Source organism: Heterocephalus glaber, unplaced genomic scaffold (genome assembly GCF_053883595.1).
Source record: "Heterocephalus glaber isolate CG9 unplaced genomic scaffold, H.glaber_assembly_v1.0 deba00001720, whole genome shotgun sequence".
NCBI classification, from domain to species: Eukaryota; Metazoa; Chordata; class Mammalia; order Rodentia; family Bathyergidae; genus Heterocephalus; species Heterocephalus glaber.
In genome coordinates, this window is record NW_028258433.1 from 313,274 (window position 1) to 335,250 (window position 21,977).

At 37.4% G+C, this 21,977-nt stretch overlaps 1 protein-coding gene across 2 annotated transcripts; it reads left to right on the top strand.

The window, feature by feature from the left end:
- The first annotated feature begins 2,227 nt into the window (after positions 1–2,227).
- Positions 2,228–21,721, top strand: LOC101710605 (proteasome maturation protein). 2 transcript variants are annotated; one of them, XM_004854797.4, is made up of 6 exons: positions 2,228–4,092; positions 6,654–6,751; positions 8,064–8,124; positions 14,221–14,322; positions 17,722–17,815; positions 21,558–21,721. In XM_004854797.4, the coding sequence occupies exons 1-6, from the start codon at positions 3,832–3,834 to the stop codon at positions 21,623–21,625; spliced, it is 684 nt and encodes a 227-aa protein (XP_004854854.2). In that variant the 5' UTR covers positions 2,228–3,831; the 3' UTR covers positions 21,626–21,721. The 2 variants fall into 2 exon arrangements, with proteins under 2 accessions (XP_004854854.2, XP_087055672.1); XM_087199546.1 differs by lacking the exon at positions 14,221–14,322.
- Positions 21,722–21,977: the final 256 nt, after the last annotated feature.

A 21,977-nucleotide genomic window follows, 5' to 3' on the forward strand; every position in this document is an offset into this window, starting at 1 on the left:
TCATAAATGATGCCAATTTCCTTGAAAGCTTCTCTGATTCAGTGCAAGAAAAGTGCCAATATAGCCTCCTGCCTGTGAGACTGCTGCCAGATCACTTTCATTCAACCACTACTTCTTGAACTAGTAAACTTGCTTTACAGCACTTTCTCAACTGTTGGAGAGAGGATTCAACACAAGCCACGGTTATTTTTCAACACAATATGCTTTTATATTTCTTCATAACCATCCTCAACTCTTGCCTGACATTTACTTATGTCTTACTGATATTTCATTACAAGCCTGAACTCTGAGTGTTTCTCCTTATGTTCAACATGATTTCAAGAAAAACTTGTGCCAAGAAGTGGCAAATCACAGTCCACTTCTTCAAGGAGACCACAGTCCAAAGATTAAGTTAAAAAGGCTTTTAATAAAAAAGATATTAGAAGACTAGGAAGCAGTGAGGGAAGGGGGGGGGTCTCACTGTGCTCCACTCCTAATCACTTAGTTGCCTTTCTAAGCCCTAAGCATTCTGCAGGCACCAGAAACCCTGGCTTGCCTACTCTTACTGATCTTTGGTTTGTGATCCTTCTTTATTTAGCCCTGTGTGGCTAAGAACTGCTGCAGAAAACAGTGCAACTGTTGATACAGCTTATTTTAAATTGATGTTACCTTTATTTATGTCCTTATGGTTCTGAGCAATTCTTTTCATTCATCTTAATGATTTGCTACCATATTCTCCATGGTGACTTTTTAACTTTTCTTTTGTAAAGCCACCATCAGCCCCTTACCCCATCACTATTACAGCCGGGATCAGATTTCAGTTCCTGTAATAGTCTTCCTCCGCAGTTCAGGATTTCTTCTTCCCTGTTTTCCATCTTTTCTGTTTCTACAGACACTATTTCTGTCCCAGATTCCCGTGTCCTAGCTCTGAGCATCTGAGAAGTCATCACCTCAGTCGCTCTTTCTGACCTCTTCTCCTTCCCTCCTATCATCTCTATTTCCCCTTCACTGACTTTTTCCTAACATCTGCCTAATAAGCTTTGGTCTCACCCACCGTGCAAACGAAATAAAAACCCATCTCTGACTCAAACCCAAATCCTATTTCTCTTTTGGGACTGACAACTTTCTGTAAGGATTAATCTACAAAATTTAGCTACCTCCATTTTCTTATGACTACAGTAGTTTCCCTTAGCTAGTTTTTGCTTCCTATGGTTCCAGTTAACCTCAGTCAACAAATCCAAAAATATTAAATGAAAAACTCCAGAAATGAACAATTCTTAAATTTTAAATTGCTTCCATTCTGAGTAGCCTAATGAAATCTCATACTTTTCCATTCCATCTTGCTCAGGACATGAATCATCCCTTTGCCTAACACACACCCACCCACTTATTAGTCACTTAGTAGTCATCTCACTTGTCAGATCTAGACTCAGTGCTTGTGTTCACAAACCCTTATTTTACTTAATAACGGCCATACAGCACAAGAGTCATGTTGAACCTGAATATGCCAGCAAGAAGCCATAAAGTGCTTCCTTTACATGAAAGGTGCAAATTCTTGATTTAATGACAAAAGAAAGATCATATACTGAGATTGCTAACATCTATAGTACAATATTTTCACATTCACATATTACCATATAGTTAATTCAATTTTTTATTGTTAAACTGTTACTGTGCCTAATTTATAAACTTTATAAGTGTATGTATGTAGGAAAAAAATATAGCATATATATTCTATACAGGACTCTGTTCTATCTGAGGTTTCATGGGAAGACATCTACTACAGATAAGGGAAGACTACGGTATCTTTACTCCTAGCAAGCTGTTTTTTGCTCCCACCATTGCTCACCAGAAGACCATAGATATGACACCCTGTTTGCTAAAGTTCACTGGTCTTCTCAGAATCATGATACCTGATTATTATTGGCCACTTCTTTATCTTAACATATCCTCCTTGGCTCTGGAGAATTCCTTAGCTCCGAGACATTTTTCTACCCCTCTTCTCTGTGTCTCTTCTAGCTTCTCCCAAGTTCTAGAAGTAGACATTCACTACCTATTTTAAAGCCTTTTTTAGTGCTTGCCTAAAGTATGCAAGGTACTGTGTCCTGGGGACAAATCAGCCTTTATGAAAGGTTTGACCAAGCTGGATAAGTTAGGGTTTTGGTGCCCAGGGCTGAGTTCAGGCAAAGAACAAAATAGAGCAAAGGGTAAATGTATTTCCATTTCTTTTTTCTTTTTTTTTGGCACCAGGGATCGAACTTAGGTCCTTCCACGTGCGAGGCAGGTGCTGGAACCACTGAGCTAAATCCCCGGCAAATATCTCATGAGCTTCTTTTTTTTTTTTTTTGGTACCAGGGATCAAACTCCAGTCCTTGCGCTTGCGCAGCAGGCAAGGAAACCACTGAGCTAAATCCCCAGCCCCACACACTACATTTTAAATATGTTCATATGTCTATTCCTCCAGGAAAATATTAGCATATCATGTATAGTTAAATGCCCTTTTCTTCTCTATAAATCTATTATCTATTACCAAAACATTGTCCAACAAATATTTACAGACTGAATGTTTAATCAATAAACATTAAAATACTTTATTTTTTCAAATTGCAGGGGTTTTAGGTGGAACTGACTGAAAGGAATAAGGCACAAATGAAACACTTAACCTCAACTCTCAAGGTGAATACGGATATTCTGAAGAACCAAGACTCAAAGGACAACAGGGCCAATACTTAGCATCTAAATTATTCTAGAATTTCAGAAATTGTATGACTATGGCAGTGGATATACATAACACATATGACCTTATCACTGTCCTCTCTAAAATTTTTCAATGGTTTTTTAAAGACAAAGCCACATCCTGTCCAGCCCACAAGCATTTCCATCTACTCTGTTTCATCTCATCTACTCTCTGCCTTACACACATTTTCCAGTTTGCTTTTCGCATAAGCAGATTTGCCAGCAATGTTCTTTTATGTATCCTATTACCACAAACCAGTCAGCTCTTATTCTTTGGCTATCAGCCTAAGGATTCTTTAAGTTGTCTACATTACACAGTGGCAGAGGATAAGACTGTTGTATTACACTGTATTTGTAAAGCAATACAGTACAATGTTGTGATCATGGATTATGGACTCAGGATGGGTTCTTAGGCATACTTATTTAACTTCATCATGTCTTGGTTTCTTCACCTGTAAAACAGAGGTAAGAGTGGTACCTACCTCATAAGGTTACTGAAAAGATTCAGAGGACTAATTTATGTATAACTGTGCTGACAGTCATAAGAGCCCAATATGTCAGTTATGCCATTTACTTAGCTGTCAGTGCCCTTGTTTCACCTGCCGGAGGACCAACCCAACTCCCAGGCCCCCTCCCCCTAGTACTGGAGATTGTATCCAGGGCCTTCGCACAGGCTGAATTACATCTCCATCCTTTTATAATGTTGAGACAAGTTGCCCAGACTGGACTCGAACTCGGGATCCTCCTGCCTCAGTTTCTCAAATTGCTGGGATTACAGGCATGTGCCACCACACCCTGTCCTTATATTCTTAGGCGAAGTATAGGGTGCCGAACATAGCGAGCCCTGGATATATTTTCTTATAACATAAAAATAAAATAAACATAAAAATAAGTTGGCAAAAGCCTCGGGTCCAACTTCTGCCTCACTAGCTAAACGGTCTCAAAAAACTCACCCACTCTACCTAGGCCTTGTTTTACCCTACTGTAAAGTGTAACGCCCATCTGCGAGAGGTTTTGTATCAAGGCGAAGTATCCAGAGGCACAAGGCACGTCTTAAAATGCCATACAAACGATGGCAGTTTATTATAGAAGCGGAGCCTGCGTCTTCCCTTCCCTATGGCACGTCTCGTCCTGGCCCCCCTCTTCCCAGTCCACACCCTTACTGCGCCCTTGGACCTTGGTCCCCTGAGACTGCAAGCGTGGGAGCTCCGGTCCCGCGCAGCTCCCTCATCGCGACCCGCGCCCTCCTTCCTTCCTAGCCCGGACGGACGCACTTCCGGCGGATGTGTGGGGGCGGTGCCCGGAAACGGAAGTGAGCGGCGGGGCCGGCTGACGGTAACCGAACTGAGAGGCTGTTCACTGAGTGGGCTGAAGATGGTGAGTGACCCCCCGGGCAGCCCGAGTTCCAGGCGGGGTTGGCGTGGTTACCCGCAGAAACAGGCTGTAGCCTCCCAGCTCGTCTTAGGCTGGCGGCTGTGGCGTGGGAATGAGGCCAGCTTTGCGTCCCCAGATCTGTCGAGTCACGGGGTTGATGTGCATTGTGGCTGTCTCCCGGGCCTGGCTCAAGCTCTGGTCCCGTGAGCAGCGGTTCGGCTTTATCCTGTTTTTATTCCTCTTCTGCCGGCTTGCATGTGTCCTTCTCCAAGACCCACAGCAGGTCCCTGTCTCTTGCCTGGCGCGCAACTAACCAGGGCAAACCCGAAAGCTCAAAAGTTTTATGCGATGGCGCCGCCGACTCCTCTCTCCCTGATGTAACATCTGGGACCTCGGAGGCCTCAAGCCCTATTCCCCTTCCCAATCTCCTGTCTCTTGTAATTGCTTGATGACCAACCTATAACAATAGGTCACATTTATGTAATTCAGTCTTTCTTTACATTTTCCTAGAGTTTGCAGTAGGCCATGTGTTGGGGAGTGGGGGGAAATCAGTTGTAATTCCTCATTAGTCATCATTAATACATCTCTTTCTCCCCCTTTTCACCTCTGCTGTCTGCTCCACCCCCCAATCTCTCCGTTCCCTTTTACTTAAAAGTTGTGATATTTGAGAAGATGCTTGAATATTCATTGCCACTGACTCAGGTATCAACGCTGCATGTGGGCTACCTGGCCAAGTCTAGAAAGCTTCTTTTGGAAAATACTGCTAATCACTGTAAAGTTTGATGAACATTTTCAAGTGTAACTGATTATTAGTACTTAATATATTTGTTTTCGTCCGTTACTTTATTAGAATCCTTAAGTACTTATTCTGATATTTTACAGAAAGAAATTGGAAAGATGATGATAGCAGTAAAACCCAGAGATCAGAATTCCCACTTTCTTGGTACACAGAAGAAACCTTTTTTTGTCACATTATAATAAAGGATTCTGCCAGGAGGAGGATGCTCATGTAGGATAATTTAGATGGTAACATTTGGAAAGTTAATCTTACAACTCCAGTCCTGGAAAGAGTTCAGCTACCTGGTACAGAATGAGTAAAGAGGGCCAGAGAGTTGTGTACTTTGCTGGCAGTCACAAACCAGGTTTGTGATAGTCCACACTAGATTCCAGATTCTTTTCCATAAGGTCCTGTACATAGGGAGGTGGAAACCTGATGTGCGGGTTCCCAAGTTCCAGGCTAAGGACCTTTGACCTTATTCTTCAGACATTGATGAACCAATGAAAGGGTTTTGTTTGGTTTGGTTTTAGCAGCTTTGGGGGGGAGGTGTGCTTTAGTAAAACCCTCATATGCAGTATTGGAAAATAAGTTAGTCTTGAGCAGTAAGACCCAGTAGAATGCTGTGAGAGCCTGGTCAAGGGTAGGAGAGTGAAGAAACCATGAACATGATAAAGTATCTGATCAATTAAAACATACAGATGGATTAAGAAATCGGTTAAAAGATGGTTCCTCAGAATAGTCTCCCTTAGAATAGTGTAAGATTAGATACCAAACTACCTGTAGCTGTTCTGTGTTTTTCTGCAGAATTACGGAAGTATTGTAGCTGAGCAGTCAGTGGTTTAAAGTTAGCGTTTTTATTTGCTTGTTACTGTATCTCCATTAGAGTAAGCCCTGGGAGGTAGACCTGTATCTTCACCTAGCAGAGGCCCTGATACAGAATAGGTACTAATATTTGGTGATTGAAAATACAGATTGATTGTATAGTTCCAAATGCACTTAAATTTTTTTTTTGTTTTACGCTGATTTTTTTTCAATTGGTCATGTCATTCTCATAAAAATCAAACTTCACAATTCCTTTTTTCTCTTAGCTTCTGTGACTGCTATTTTCTAGTTATCCTGTCTGTTCCTACTCCTATTTTTTCTTGCCCTTAAAGATGGTATTCCTCAGGATATTCTGTCCTCAATGTTTTCATTCTCTGTGAAACATTGCAGTCTAAAGGAGGGATCTTTTCAGTGAAATCAAATCAGATTAGTCATATCATGACCCTTCAGAGACTGTCTGTCAAATTTAGAGTAAAAGTTCAATTTCTTTCCATGTAAGACTTAATGTTTTTTAATTTTGCCAGGCTTCTATCTCATTCATATGTGTATTTAGCCAATCATCTCAAACTACTTGTGACTTGCTCAAACTGCTTCTAGCTTGTTCATTTATATTTTCATACCTTTATCCTTGTTATTTTCTATTTCCTCTCTCATTCAGGGTCCTTTTGCCCCTAAATTTTAAAACTATTTATTGCAGCTTATATGTCCATCATAATTCTTAAGGCACCGTTTCATGGTCTAGATTGTGGATTCTTTGAAGGCAGTAGTCCTTGTTTCTCTCCTACTTAAATAATACTTTTTTTTTTTGGTACCGGGGATCGAACTTGGGACCTTGCGCTTGCGAGGCAGGCGCTGGAACCACTGAGCTAAATCCCTGGGCCCATTAAATAATACTTTTTAACGTAGGTATTCTCTTTATATGTGTTAAATTTATATTTAATTGTGTTTTTTATTTGTGTTGTAGAATACCAGAGGACTTGGATCTCAGCTAAAGGACACTATTCCAGTTACTGAACTTTCAGCAAGTGGGCCTTTTGAAAGTCATGATCTTCTACGGAAAGGGTACATGGTGGAGTTGTGGCTTTGTCTTTGTTGTAATAAAATATTTCTGTGAATTATTTTTTACTTTTCACATAATTCTTTAAATATTTTGATAGGTTATAAGTGTATATTTGATTTGGGAGGTAGCAAGTAATATACCTTGACAGAGTAGGAAGAGAAGAGGCCTAGATATTTTCAGTGGTGGAGGAAAGATCTTGTCAAAGTAGTAGGTTCCCCGAATAGGTCATCCTGCTAGTAGGTGACACCCAGTAGCTTGATTTGGTAGGGTTCTTCTTTCTGCTATTCCTAACTTAGTCATTTGCCTCCCTTTTTATCTTATTAACTATTGGAGTAATTCACTTGTCTTTGGGGGACACTAGAATATAGCAGGTAAGAGGATGGACTCAACTCAGGCTGCCCGGATTTGGATCCTGGCTCTGCTCTTTACTAGATGTCTCCCCCTGGGCAAGTTACTCAATTGCTCTGCTGCTTGTTCTTTTTTGTTTTCTTTCTAGTTACACAGAAAAATGTCTAAAAAGGACTGTATTCAAATTTGACTTCTTGGATAATGTTCTGTACAAAGACAATATTCAGTAAATGACTGCTGCAGGATTTCTAAAGTTTTAGCTCTCAGATTCTGGTTTAATATTCAGCATGATAAAGATCAGTAATCTGGTTCTAGCTGTGCATCACCTAACTGTACTTAGTATGTGTCAGTAAATGCCATGCAGATGTCCACCATGTTTATGAAAGACATTAAATACTGAATGTCTGTTAGACCTGAAGAAAGAGGCTTAGGTATTTTATATAGTGCAAGAAGCATCTCATTAGAGTAATAAACACATTATTAAATTCTTTCTAGAATAGAATATCATTTAGCACAGATTTTGGAGGGTTTCCTTTGGTGACTGAAGTCTTGGCCCCCAATATCTGTAATAGATACATTTCAAAGCATTTATGGTACAGAGTATTTGACTGTGCAATTATGGTACAGAATATTTGACTGTTTTCTTTTGGTATGCAGTTCTACGAATTTTAACACATCTCAATTTCTGTAACTATTACCATAATCAAAATATGGAGTATTTTACCCATCTCACCCCGCCCCCCCCAAAAAACCTCCTTCATCCCATAGGTACAAATCATAATTTGGGGGAGGGGTTGCTGAGTATTGAACCCCAATGCCTCATGCATGCTAAGCATGTGTTCTACCACTAAGTTACATTTCCAGCCCCTTTGCCATATTATTATAGTCATATTCTTGGTAGATGTGTTATTGAGCAATGGATATTGAGGTGATATGTAATCTCCCATTTAAATTTTTTTCTTCCAGTTTTTCTTGTGTGAAAAATGAACTATTACCAAGTCATCCTCTTGAATTATCAGAAAAAAATGTAAGTTGTTATCTGTGTCTTTATTTTTGTCCCCTCATAGTAAAACACTTTTAGGAAAACTTGTGGGTTTATTTTATAAAAACAATTCTGGTTCTGAAGATCCGACCTTGAGGCCTTACTTTCAGTCTTTCATAAGATTTCAAATTGTCGTTAACACCATTTTACTTTATTTTCTACACATCCTATTGTGTGTTTTTTTAAATTAACGAACCCCTCTAAAAGTTGCTCTTTTTCTGTTCTCATAATAATTTCTTCATTTGATGAACCTATTTTTTCCCTCTTTTGCTTTTGATATCCAAGTGCCAATTACAGATTTGGATGATCTAGCTTTGACCTCTTAAGCCTTGGATTTTCAAGTTTCTGAGGGACAGACATATCCACTAGCCACAGGTACACAGAGTGTGACATAAGCCCCATTCTTCACATGTGTAAAACTTAATGGAGAGGATAAACAGTAGGTAGGGGGCTTCAAAGAATGCTAAAGAGGCCCAAGGATGCAGCAACCACTCATCAGTTCCTTCTTTTAATGTCTTTTTTTTGCCTTGTAGGAAAGATCTTGGTGTAAGAGCAGAACAAATAATAGAATTAACAAATGAAAGTTCAGGGCTAGGGATTTAGCTCAGTGGTTTCGCTGCCTGCTGTGCAAGCGCGAGGACCTAAGTTCGATCCCCGGTACCAAAAAAAAAAAAAATGAAAGTTCAAATAAGATGAAAAAGTACAAGAGCTCCTAGTTGCTTAAGTGCATTCAGGTTTTACGCTCAGAAGTTGACAACTCAGAATAGCTTTAAAAATATATGAATATGATTATGAAACCATAAGATCATTTTTGAGAAATAATGGGAGACATAAAAATTGTCTTTAAATTGAAGATAAATAACTATTCCACCTTACTAAAAGAGATCTAATTAAAAGTAGTTTGAGGTTAAATTGGTCCCTGGCTCCATTCTTAAGTGAACTGTTAAGTAGATGACTGTGAGCATTTAGTGAAGTAAGCAGTGATCACCAGCATCTGAAGAACTCATAACAACTTAATCTTCATTTACTCTTTTATTAAATTGCCAGTTGGGTCAATATAGGGATCAAATTACCTGACAAGGGATACATTTGAGGATAAAATGGTGGGTTGTAGTTTAGAATGAATTGTTTGTAGCTGGTAACTATACTAGACAGCAGTGACTAAGGAGTTATCAATTCATGAGGGTATTTTGATTAGGATCTTGTCCTTTACCTTCATCTTAGGCATATGATAAATACTTAGGAAGGCTGTGTTTTACAGAGACTTGAGGGTAATCATAAAAAGCATATATACATATACATATATATATACACACACACATATATACATACATATATATATATATATATATATACACGTGTGTGGGGGGGGGTTGGTTTGGTGAAAAATCTGATGTTAGGTCATTTTGATGAATAGTTGAAGTGTATCATGGAAAAGGACTAGGCCAAAACCTCAAGAAAAACGTTTATAGAGGCTAGTATGAAATTCTGCATTTGGGTTAAAAAAAAAAAAGTGAATTATATACACTTTAGGTCAGATAAACCTGACTTGTTACATAAAATTTGATAATTTTAATTGAATATATGCTAAGTATAAGCCAGCAGATTAGCTACTAAAAAGAATAGTACATACATTTTTGGCCTTTATTAATAATGTTCAAATCAAGGCTATTATACTCTGTGCTTTCCTATGTAATTAGTCTGGCCATTAGATTTGGAATACTAGTTCTTTTCTGACCAATACATATTAAGAGAAACTTTGACCAGAGAAACTTTGAATGAGATGGGCCAAAATGGTGAAGAGTCTGTCAACTTCCTAAATCTTCAGACTTGGCTTATGGCAGGTAGGCTTTCTAAAAAAAATTCTGTGGTCCTGAAATTATCTACCATATTAAAGGCTTTTAGCATGGATTGTGTAGTTGAACCACAAACGTACCACATTTATTAGCTAAATAAACTTGGGTAAACTGCTCAACTTAAGTTTCAGTCTGGAGAGTTATTAAATAGCCCACCCCTTGGCATGTTTGTGGCCTCAGGCAGCTGTCTGATTGGAAGCTCCCTTGGTGACAGTGATGGGAAATGACCCTTATCTCCACTAGTGGTTCTCAGTTAGGGCAGGTTAGTATTTTTGCACCCCATGGTTCAAACAGCAATGTCTGAAAACATTTTTGGTCATCAAAAGTGGCATGGCTAGGAATTGGCAGAGACTGTTAATGTTGGCATCCATTGGCCCCAGGTACTGTTGAATGGAACAGGTCCCACAATAAAGATTTTTCCACCCCAATTTAACAGTATTGCTAACAGTTGAGAAGCCTTGATCCATTTGTAGTATCTTCCCAGCTAGATTCTGGGATACACTGTTTCTTCTATTTTATTACACATTACCACAGCCTGATTTTGCAAGTGTTTTCTAATTTACACGTTGATTAATAATTGCAGTTTAATAATCACAAGTTGGGTGTATTTATCATAGCTATATAAATTGAATTTTGCTACATAAAATTATATTTATACATCAAGAAGATAACTAAAATAAACCCTTCACTTAAAACATCAGATCATATGCCTATAGTAGAATGCAGATTTTTCCTAAGGGACGACCTGTCAAAGTTTTGCTGTAATTAAAAACTACGTTGCTAACACCATACTTTGTTTAAACTTTTTTTTACTAGTACATATTTGCCGTACATACTGATCACATTCATCACAGGGAATTTGTATCTGTACATAATATATCTTAATTATTTTTTTCCATTCTTCTCCCTTCAACCCTTCTTTTCCCCATTTACAAACGCTTTGGTCCCATTTATTTCCTTTTATTCTCTTTTTTTCCCTTTTCCCTTTCTTCCCTTCCCTCTCCCCCTCTGTTTTTCCCTTCCCATTTGAATATGTTCTTCCTACTTCCTAATATCTTTCCTCTGTTATACTCCTTATTTACCCCTTGGGTTTCTCACACAAGAGGAACAATGGAATATTTAAACTTGTGTGTCCAGTCTATTTCACTTAAAGATTATTGTATCCATTTTCCCACAAATGACTCAAGTTTATCCTTCTTTATGGGAGAGTAGTACTCTACTATATATAAATACATTTTCTTTATTCATCTGTTGATAGACATATGGGCTGTTTCCAAGATTTAGCTATTATAAGTTGTGCTGCTGTAAACATTCCCCTCCCCTCCCGTTAACCTCTCTTCCCCTCATTTATAAAAGCTTATTTCCATTTTTTCTTCTGTTCTCTTTTTTTCTTTCTTATCCCTTCCCCCCCCCTTCCGATTTAAACATTTTTTCCCCATTTCCCAGTATCTAGTATACATTTTGAGCTGACATTAAACTTTTAAACTTCATATATGTGGTCGCAGTCATGTCTCAACTAGTCCTTAATCTCTTAATAAATTTTTGATGAAAATGATTTTTTTGGATGAATGTTAGAAAAAAATCTTACTAAGAGAGTGTAATATACTAAAAAATAATCACAAGAAGTCATTTTCTTCCTTATGGTAACCTTGACTTAAATCTTTGTAGCATTCTGTTTGTATATTGTATTACCATCATTAGGAGCTATTTTGAGAAAACTTTTGTTTTAGAACCCAGAGTCAAGTTGATTTCATTTTGCCTGAGGTACATTAAATTAGGATCAACATTTCTTAAAAATATTATTGGTGCTTAGTAAAAATATGATTCTGGCTGGGGATTTAGCCCAATGGTTTCGTCGCTGCTGCACAAGCACAAGGACCCGAGTTTGATTCCTGGTACCAAAAAAAAATAAAAATATGATTCTGAAAAAATTGCTCATTAGTACCCAATACAAATTGAATAGATTTTTTTTCCAGACGATTTTCACAGCTGAATTAATACAAGAATGACATTTAAATATTGAAGTTTAATTAACAAGATATATGGTTTGATTACTGTATTGCTTTATGAAATCCTTTGAAATATGTATTTTCATACTTGGAAGTTCACAGTTTTTGTCAGTGCATGTGAAATTTCCTGATCTCAAATTATTTGCACCTTTTCTTTGCTCTAACCAGTTCTGTAGTACTTCTAATCAGAAGCACTGAAATAATGCTTATGCCTTACTAAGTATACTTTTTTTTTTTAATTTTATTTTATTGGTACATTTTAAGTATACAGTATAATGACGTTCATCATTGGAAATCTGCACCTTTACATAGTCTCTCTTGGCTCTTATTTTTTCCCCATTCCCCTGCCCTCCCTTCAACACCTCCATCCCTCCCTATTTACAAAGACATTGTTTCCATTTTTTCATTTTCTCATATTAATTCCATTCCCTTCTTTCCTTTCCCCTACCCCTCCCACTTCCCCCTCCCCTTTGCCCCTTTTCTTCCTATTTCACATTATCTATTATACCTTTTAGTCCTTATTTTCACTTTCAGTTTCTCACAGAGAAACTATTCGGTATTTACACATGTATGTCCTGTTTATTTCACTTAAGAGTATCACCACAGTGTGCATCCATTTAGCAATAAATGTCTAATTTCTAATTTTTGATGGCTGAGTAGTATTCCATTTTATTAAAAAACCACATTTTCTTTATCCAGTCTCCAGTTGATGGGCATTTGGGCTGTTTCCAAGTTTTAGCTATTACAAACTGCACTGCTATGAACATGAGTGCACATATATCACTGTGGTATGATTCTTTTAATTCTTTGGGCAAGATCCCCAGCAGGGGAATAACTGGGTCAAATGGGACTTCCAGTCCTAGTTCTTTGAGGTATCTCCATACTGATTTCCACAGTGCTTGCACCAGTCTACATTCCCACCAGCAGTGGAGCAGGGTTCCTCTTTCCCCACAGCCCCGCCAGCATTTGTTATTGGTTGATTTCATGATAGCAGCCATTCTTTCTGGAGTGAGGTGGAATCTCAGCGTTTTTATTCACATCTCTCAAATGACCAATGATGTTGAACATTTTTTCGTATGTTTATTTGCCATTTCTACTTCTTTTTCTGAGAAATGTCTGTTCATTTCAGATGTCCATTTTTGGATTGGGTCTTTAAATTTGGGAGGTCTGATTTTTTTAAGTTCTTTATAGATTTGAGATAGTAGACCTTTGTCTGAGGGACTGCTGGTGAAAAGTTTTTCCCACATTGTGGGTTGTCTCTTCACGTTGCTGGTGGTTTCTCTTGCTGTGCAGAAGCTTTTTAGTAAAAAGAGATCCCACTTGTTGATTGTTTGTGCTAGTTCACGGGCAATGGAGGTTTTGTTCATAAAGTCTTTTCCTACCACAATGTCTTGAAGAGTTCTACCTAACCTCTCTTCCAGCTGGTTCAGCGTTTCTGTTTTTATATTTAGATCTTTAATCCATTTTGATTTTAGTTTATTGCATGGTGAGAGATATGGGGCTAGTTTTAATCTTTGGCAAGTTGAAACCCAATTTCTCCAGCACCATTTATTAAAGAGGCTATTTTTCCTTCAGTGAGGGTATTTGGCTCCTTTGTCAAAGGCGAGGTGGCTGAGTGTGTCTGGAGTTGTTTCTGCATCTTCTAATCTGTTCCACTGGTCTTCAGGTCTGTTTCTTTGTGCCAGTACCATGCTGTTTTTATCACAGTAGCTTTGTAGTATAGTTTCAGGTTGGGGGTTGTAATACCCCCTGCCATATCTCTGTTACCTAGAATTGCTTTTGCTATTCTGAGTCTCTTGTTCCAAATGAATTTTTGGATTGTTTTCTCAAGGTCTATGAAGTATGCTGCTGGGATTTCAATTGGGATTGCACTGAATCTATATAGCAGTTTTGGAATTATAGCCATTTTCACTATGTTGATCCTTCCTGCCCAGGAGCAAGGGATGTCTTTCCATTTTCTGATATCATGTTCAATATCTTTTTTCAAAGTGCTATAGTTTTCAGAGAAGAGGTCTTTGACTTCTTTAGTATACTTCTGTAATATCAAAAGCATTCCTTAATTTATTAGTTTTGTAATTTCATAAGGTGGATAAAATACAGACATAAATGTTCTAAAATTTATCAGATTAATTAAAGTGCTTTGTTTTTGTTATGGATATTAAATTCTTTTGTTTAAGAATTGTGTTATATATGTATCAATGCATTGTCTTTTGTAGTTCCAGCTCAACCAAGATAAAATGAATTTTTCCACACTAAGGAACATCCAGGGTCTCTTTGCTCCTCTAAAATTACAAATGGAATTCAGGGCAGTACAACAGGTGAGTTTAGACATATGTTACTTGTGGGTCCCACATGAGTTGGTATCGGTCTTAAAGATTCCTGTTTTCTCTTTTCGTAACAGCCGTTCAAACCTTACTTTCTCTGTTCCCTTAGTCTGTTTTACTTCCTACTCTTTAGGATATTACCTTGCTTCCTTCTTCAAAGAGGGAAAAAAGAAGTCATTAAATGGAAAACTTCAAATTTTAGACTGTGTCTGAAAACTTGCCTGCATCTACTTTTATGTTTTTCTAGTTTTTGAGGGTTTTGTTGAACTTGAGATCCCTGTGGCTTTGAGACGCAGTTTGTACATAGCTTGGTGTACCTGTTGCTAAGAAGTAAGTAATCAATCAGTTCTTGAAAGATGTCCTTCCAAGTGTTGACCCTTTTCCTGTGCTTTGGAATCTGTCCCATAACACTACTTCAGAGAATTCTGCTTATCAATAATCCTATGACACCTTCAATCTTGCTTTCTCTTTGCTCTGTCTCTTCAGCCATATTCACATTGTATCCCAGATCTCTAGCAAATTCTGTCACAAGGGTGCTTCTGCAAGTTGAGGGGTTTTTTGATGGGTTTTTTTTTGTTTTGAGACAGGACCTTGCTAAGTTACCCAGGCTGGCCTCGAACTAGCTCCTCCTGCCTCAGCCTCCTGAGTACTGGGATGTCAGGGATATGCCACCTCAGCTGGCTCAAGTTAAGGTTCTTAAAAACATTGCCTATGTTTCCTTGTCTGCACTACTCTGCCTCCTATTCAATTCACTGTTTTCAGGCTCCCATAAAACCAATGAATCTGCTTCTGAACAATATAGACATTGCTTTACCCTCATTTAACTTGAACTTTCTGTAGTTTTTGACACTCAGGGCTCCTTCCTTTTTCCTTTGACTTGTAGATCATCACCATGTTTTCCTGATTCCCCATCTCTGAAACCCTGAAGTCAGGTGTTTCTGTGTAGATTCCTTTTCTTTTGTCTGTTCACTGACACACCAGTAATTTTAATACCACATCTCAGGTTCTCTCCTCACCCTAGTTCCCACCTAGTTACCATGTATATGTTGATGGCTCCAAAGTTATAATTCTCATGAGCTATAAACACATGCTTTTCCAGTTGAAAATCCCACTGGCACCTCAGATTTCACATGTACAAATACAGAATAACTCATTATTCTTCATACCCTCTTTATCATGTTTGAGTAAGTTTCTGCCTAAGGCAGAAATTGCAACATTAACCTTGGTTATTTCACCCAGTCCTCGTCTCCAGCTCCTTCCCCACCCCACCGAAACAACCAGTCCCTTGCTTGGTCTCACCATTTCTGCTGCATTACTTTTCACTCTGCTATGCTCAGTCAGGATTACTGCAACACTCACCTCAGCGGCCCTTTCATCCCACTATTCGTACTCCAGCCAGAAAAACGGTTGTAAACCACAAGATTGATTATGTTACTTCCCTAGCTTTGCACTCAAGATAAACCCTGCTCCTTAATGTGGCTCTATGAATTGGCTTCTTGTTTCCTACCTAGTCCAAACCCCAACTAAACTATCTGCAGTTTTCTAATTATGTTCTTTTACCTTTTGGTTTTGCCCATGCCAGAATGGGTTTTTTTCTCTGACCTACCTAAAATTATATCTTTTTCAGTAAATAACACTACAGCTGTATTGGCTAGTCATTCTAGAAGCCACTTTGAGTACTTTTTCTAAGAATAAATCTCTAAAAAGAGCATAGCTTCAACTCAGATTGACTTGACTGTGAATCTTGGTACCATCAAAGACTTCTCTGAACCTCAGATTTTTTTAATTGATGTGTTTCTAATGTGAAGTGGAGAGCGGTAAGAGCAGTCTAGGGTTATTCTAAAGATTAGATTAAGTGATATATGTTAGCTTTCCTTTTTTTGTCTTCTCTGTTGCTTTGGATTCAACTACATATAGTTTGTATTTGGAGCCTAGGTTTGTAATACCGTTTAATCCAAAATTATTGTCCAAAATTTTGAGCCAGTTTTTCCTCATCCCTTTATTTTTGCAATTCTTGTTTGTCAAGATATTTAACAACTGCCTGCTCATTCCTGCTTTTGATGCCTTCTCAGGATTACTGTATGGTTTAATTTATAGGCTTCTATTTCTGTTTCTTCCTCTTTCTCCTCACTTCCTTTTTTTTTTCTTGACAGTTAAGAGAAATTTTTTTTATGCTGTGAAGATTTAAATACTGTAACTCTACAGGACATTAGAAGTTGAAAATCTTTAGCCTGGATACATTTTGGCATCAGGAAGGGTGGAATCTTATTATCACTGCTGTCTTAAATTCTCAAAGTATGGTTATTTTTTAAATCCTATTGTCATTTAGTTACTGACTACCTATGACTCTTGGTAGTCTTCTGGCAGTACCCAAAGTTATCTTCATTGACTTCAATTATAACTGCTGGATAACCAACAAAGAACAGAAACTGAAAAATTTGGATGGGCTACATTAATGAGTACCAACTATGTGCCAGTGATTTTCCTGCACACATACTTTACACCACAGTACAGCTTTGAGAGAAAGGTTGTATTATCCAGTTTTCCAGATGAAGAAACTGAAACGGATGGGTCAGGTTGCATGCATAAAGCCATGTGATTGGTTAAATTTGAATCCAGCTCAATCTGTCTTCATAACCTGTACTTTGTCCACTCTACTGTGTTCTTAGGTCCCAGTCTACAGCATATTTATTTAACACTGAAAAAAATAGATATCATGTTAGTTTTAGAATAGTATTCATGGTGTTTTTAAAGGCTTCTCAAGTGATTTTGATTTGCATTTCTGGTTGCCATTACTGTTTGAAAAGCTCATGCCTTATATTTGTACTATAAGCAGTACAAAACAACATACAAAATGAAGTGATCATTTACTAAGTAGAAGAACGTTTTTATTGAATTGGAGTTTCTTCAGGTTTTAGTCATCCCATGTATATATATCGGGAAGGCCTCATGTTGGGCTCTGGTATTTTGTTTCACTACGTAGTATGTCTTGTAACTTTTCTTGGACAGAAGGAAAGCTTCACAATATATACAGAATTGATGGGATTATTAAGTGTTAATTCAAGCTACAATTTCAGTGTTATAATATATTTTGAAAAACATTTTGAGAAACTTTTAAAAACTTAGTTTGTATCAAAAAGATAAACTGATCCCCATCCCTCACCCTGGTTAAATTGCCATTTTACTCATTTTTTGAATTTTTTAAGAGTGAAAGCATGAAATTAGATTAGATGTTTTGGTTTTTTTCTTTTTTTAACTTGTGCATATATGTTATAATAATTACCTTCATCTTGGGAAATTGGTACATAAATGCTTATCACATCTTAAGCCTTTTTACTTTTCTTTCTCCTCCTTTTTTTTTTTCTAATCTTGCCCTTTCCTCTTTTCCCAAAGGTTCAGCGTCTTCCATTTCTTTCAAGCTCAAACCTTTCATTGGATATTTTGAGGGGTAATGATGAGACTATCGGATTTAAAGATATTCTCAATGGTAAGTATCACTCAGCATCTTTTTACCGAGCCTTATAGGCTTGGTGACAGCAACAAGCAAAACAGTCCTTGTCCTTGTGGAATGTACAGCCAGTTGAACTCACTTGGTCTTCATTCACAGCAGTAAGACAAATCTTAATAACTGTTCTTTAACTTTTTAAAACTGAAGATTATTTATGAATAATTCTGAGACTGTAATCCTTTCCTCCAAGTTAGAGTAGTCATTTAGTCCATATCCTGAGCGTCAAGTCGCATGTGTCAGCCTACTACCCCGTTCCTAGAGTGGTTTACAACAGAACTGTTTCACTATTCACAGCATTTTTGGGACCAGTTTTTAAAATGATTGCAAACAATAAGATAAACATGTTCTTTAAAAAATAGCCCTCTCAAAATGATTTTTTGTGTTACTATAAATGATAAGTAGGAAAGACAACCCTGTCATTCTTAACAAAATTCCTTCAAAAAATGTATCATTCACGAGATAAGTGACTTTTAAGTAAGAACAATGCATGCAGCATTCTCTATTATTTGTGGACCTGAGGAAGATAAACAAATATAATCCGGGCCTACGTACTCCCTTTGCCCATTAAGTGCCACCAGTGCAGGAGAAACACAAAAACCTAACAGGATTAAGTTTTATAAGTTGTGCTTGGCTGCTAATGTCTGGTAAGGAAATGCTGTGAACACAACAGAAGTCTAGTGAGCCTCCTTGGGAATCTTTCCTGAGGGAACTTCTCAAATTCAGGAAAACCCGAGATTCCCAAGTGCTTTTAAAAGGAGTGAGGTGATAGTTTAGGCCTGTATATTCTTAACATTTATTTAGTTATAAAAATACATTTGTTTAAAATCTTCTGTAATTCTGTGTAAAGAAATGAGCTTTTGAGTATTTATTCAGTCAAATATTATGTGTTAACCACTGGGTTAGGCTCTGAATATACAGTGGTAAAATAAACATCTGCTTGCTAGTGGTAGAGGCAGATGTTATAAACAGAAAAATGTATATAAATTGTGATAATTATTGGGAATAAAAAGATGTTGGGTTAGGAAAGGTAGGTACCTCTGGGAATAGGACATATAAGTTGATTCCTGAAATATACTTGAATTAGTTTAGATGAAAGTAGAAGGATGACTTGTTTCATCATTATCTGTCTATAAACTAACAGCTAAAGAAATCAGAAGGTTAGAAATCTTACCCCTTACAAGGTGAAAAATTAGCCTACCATGGTTTAATGGATGCTGGTGGAAGAATCGAGATTCCTGGAGACAGAAGACATTTTAGTATTCACAGCAAGCAATCCTAGTAACCAGAGAGTACCAACATTTCTATTGGTTCCCTGAGCCACTTTTCGTACAAGACACCACAAGTGGAGGATCAGGTGCTACATGCACATATGGTGTATTTTGTTTCAGGAGAGTTCATGTTCAGGGCACCTAAATTTTATGATGGGCAGTAAATCTGCCTGTCTTTATCTTCCTGTCTTCAGGGGCTGTTCACTTTAGAAACAGCCTTGACTACTGGAGGTAAAACTAATTTGTACCCTTAGTCTTCAAATATTTCCGCATACAAATAGAGGGGGGCTCATGAGGGTGGGAGTGGAGGGCCTGGTGGGGAAAGGGTGTTATAATATATTTTTATACTAAATCTTATTTTTTTGTGTGCAGTGTTTCTTAAAATTTGAATTGTATTAGATGTTAAAATGGAAGTTTTTAAAACACTAAAAAAAATAAAAGAAATAGCCTTGAACAGATAGACCAGAGCAAAGGCAATGTCTCTATTCCCAGAAGTTGTAGAATTGTGAGACCAATTGAGAATTGTTTCCCAACACATAGAAGAGCACTATAAAAAATGTTTTGTGGCTGGGGTGTTCTGAGCAAAGTAGAGAGTGGAATAAGATGAGGTTGAAAAGCTAGACGGAAAACAGATAAAGCAGGGCTGGTAGACCACAAATAGAAGTCTGTAATTTATTAAAAATGCAACTCAAAACCATTGAATGGTTTTAAGTAGAAATGTGATGTCATATAACATCATGTTTACAAGGTCACTAGCTACCTTGTGAAAATCTTTTATTGTTTATTTCTTAGATCTGTGTAAGGTAAATCCTAGCTGGAAAGATCCCGTTTGCATAGATGACTTTTGGAACTGCTACACTGCACTCGGATGGTTTCCCCTTTGTATCCGAGCACTGTGTGAATTATTGAGGATGACAGTTTTTCCTTGCTCTTCACTGAAGTGCTTGACCTAGAATATTCTTCACATTTTGCAAAGAGGGCACTAGGAAAGTCAAAACGGACTTTTTCTTGGTGTAGAAAGGCACTTTTCACTCACTCCAGTCCTAGTACTTTAAGATAAGTAAACTGAGGGTCACCAAGGGACTTGTTCCCCTCAGTATCACAATGAACTTGTGGCACAACCTATACTAGACCTGCAATCTACATACCTTGATTTTGTATTGTACTGTATTGGTGCACTTGGAAACACATTGTTTATAAAGAAAGTCAGAAGCTTAAAAAAGTAGCTTTAGAAAGTTGTAGTTAAATAAGTATAACCTCTGCTCAAAAATCTAACTTTACTACTAAAACTCAGATTCCTCATGATTACCCTGTTCCCATTTCTCTTCTTCATTCCTTAGTTACCTGCTCTGTGCTGTTCCAGACTTTTTTACTGTGTGTATGTACAAATATATATATATTCAGAAAATATTTGGCATTGCTTTGTGTTTGTTTTTTAGCACAATTTCTATCATACTGCATATCTATGTAAGATATGTATGTATTGATGGATCTCTTTTTTTTTTTTTTTTTTTTACTTGATAACAAAGCAGTGCCTATACATCTTTGCCTATTCTTTGTACTCATGCAGGCATCTTTTTTAAAGTTTAGATTTTGCATGCCTGTTACATGCACAGGAGTTTATTGTTAATAATTATTGCAGTATCAGTTGTTGTGAAGGCTGTTTTGTGGGCTGACAAATGAGCATATCAACTGCTGAACTGTTGTGATAATAATTTCCAATCTCTTAGAAGATCTAGAGAGGAAACATCCATGTTGGCTATATTGAACTGTTACTGTTGGTAGTCACTTTTGTAATGTAGATTCATTTTTATAAACTCATTTGGTTTTATTCTGTTTTTAGACCAGTTTGAGGAGTAGAAGGCAAAGGCTTTGTCTTCAGAGAGCTTTCTGTTGATAGTGATTTTGGAAACTCTTTTGATGTGAAATGACGGTTAAAATAAGACTTTATCTGACTCATCTATAAACAGGGCGTAAAGATTTTTTAAAGTTTTATTGCTTTAAAATTCTGATTTGTTTGTGTATATGCAATAGAGTGGACAGCTATACAGATAAAACATCATTGCAACTTAGATTGCGATTATTCCCAGAGTCATCCAAGAAGCCATTGGAAAACTTCAGAACCTTGAAAAAGAACTTTTTCAAATCTATGTTTTTCTTTTAAAATCAACTATATTAAGATGTAATTGACAGGCTATCTGCTGCACCCAGTTTTAGTTGTACAGTTCTGTGAGTTTTAACAAATGCATAAAGCTGAATCTCCTTAATCAAGATTGAGAATGCTTTCCTTGGTCCCTTTGCAGTCAGTCCCCCACCTCCAGCCCCAGGCAACCATAGGTCTGTTTTCTGTCACTTTAGATTAATTTTGACTGTTCTAGATTTTCATGTAAGAATTAAATTGAATTTTTTTTTCTTTTGAGAATCTTCTAAAATGTTTTTTTGTTTGTTTTCAGATCCATCACAAAGTGAACTCATGGGGGAACCACACTTGATGGTGGAATATAAACTTGGTTTACTGTGATACATGTGCTGATCATGAAGCAGAGGGGCTGCATCTTGTGATAGCTGTCTTTTGTTATAGTTTGATGTACACAACATTAAAAGTACTGACATAGAATTTCTGCTTAATAATATTAGTGATGATTTGAAATTATTTGAGTCTTTGGATTGTGGCTCTGCAACAGTTGAAAGGACTAAAGGTAGATGATTTCGAAGCTCCTAATTTGTAGTAAAACAGTAGCTTTCCCTATCTTTCAAAAACTGTTTCCAGTGAATATCAGAAAATTTTCCAGAGGTTCCAACTCACCTACTTTCTAGGTATTCTATCTCTTGAATTTTAAATGACCATTATCAGTATTTGAGCCTACACACTT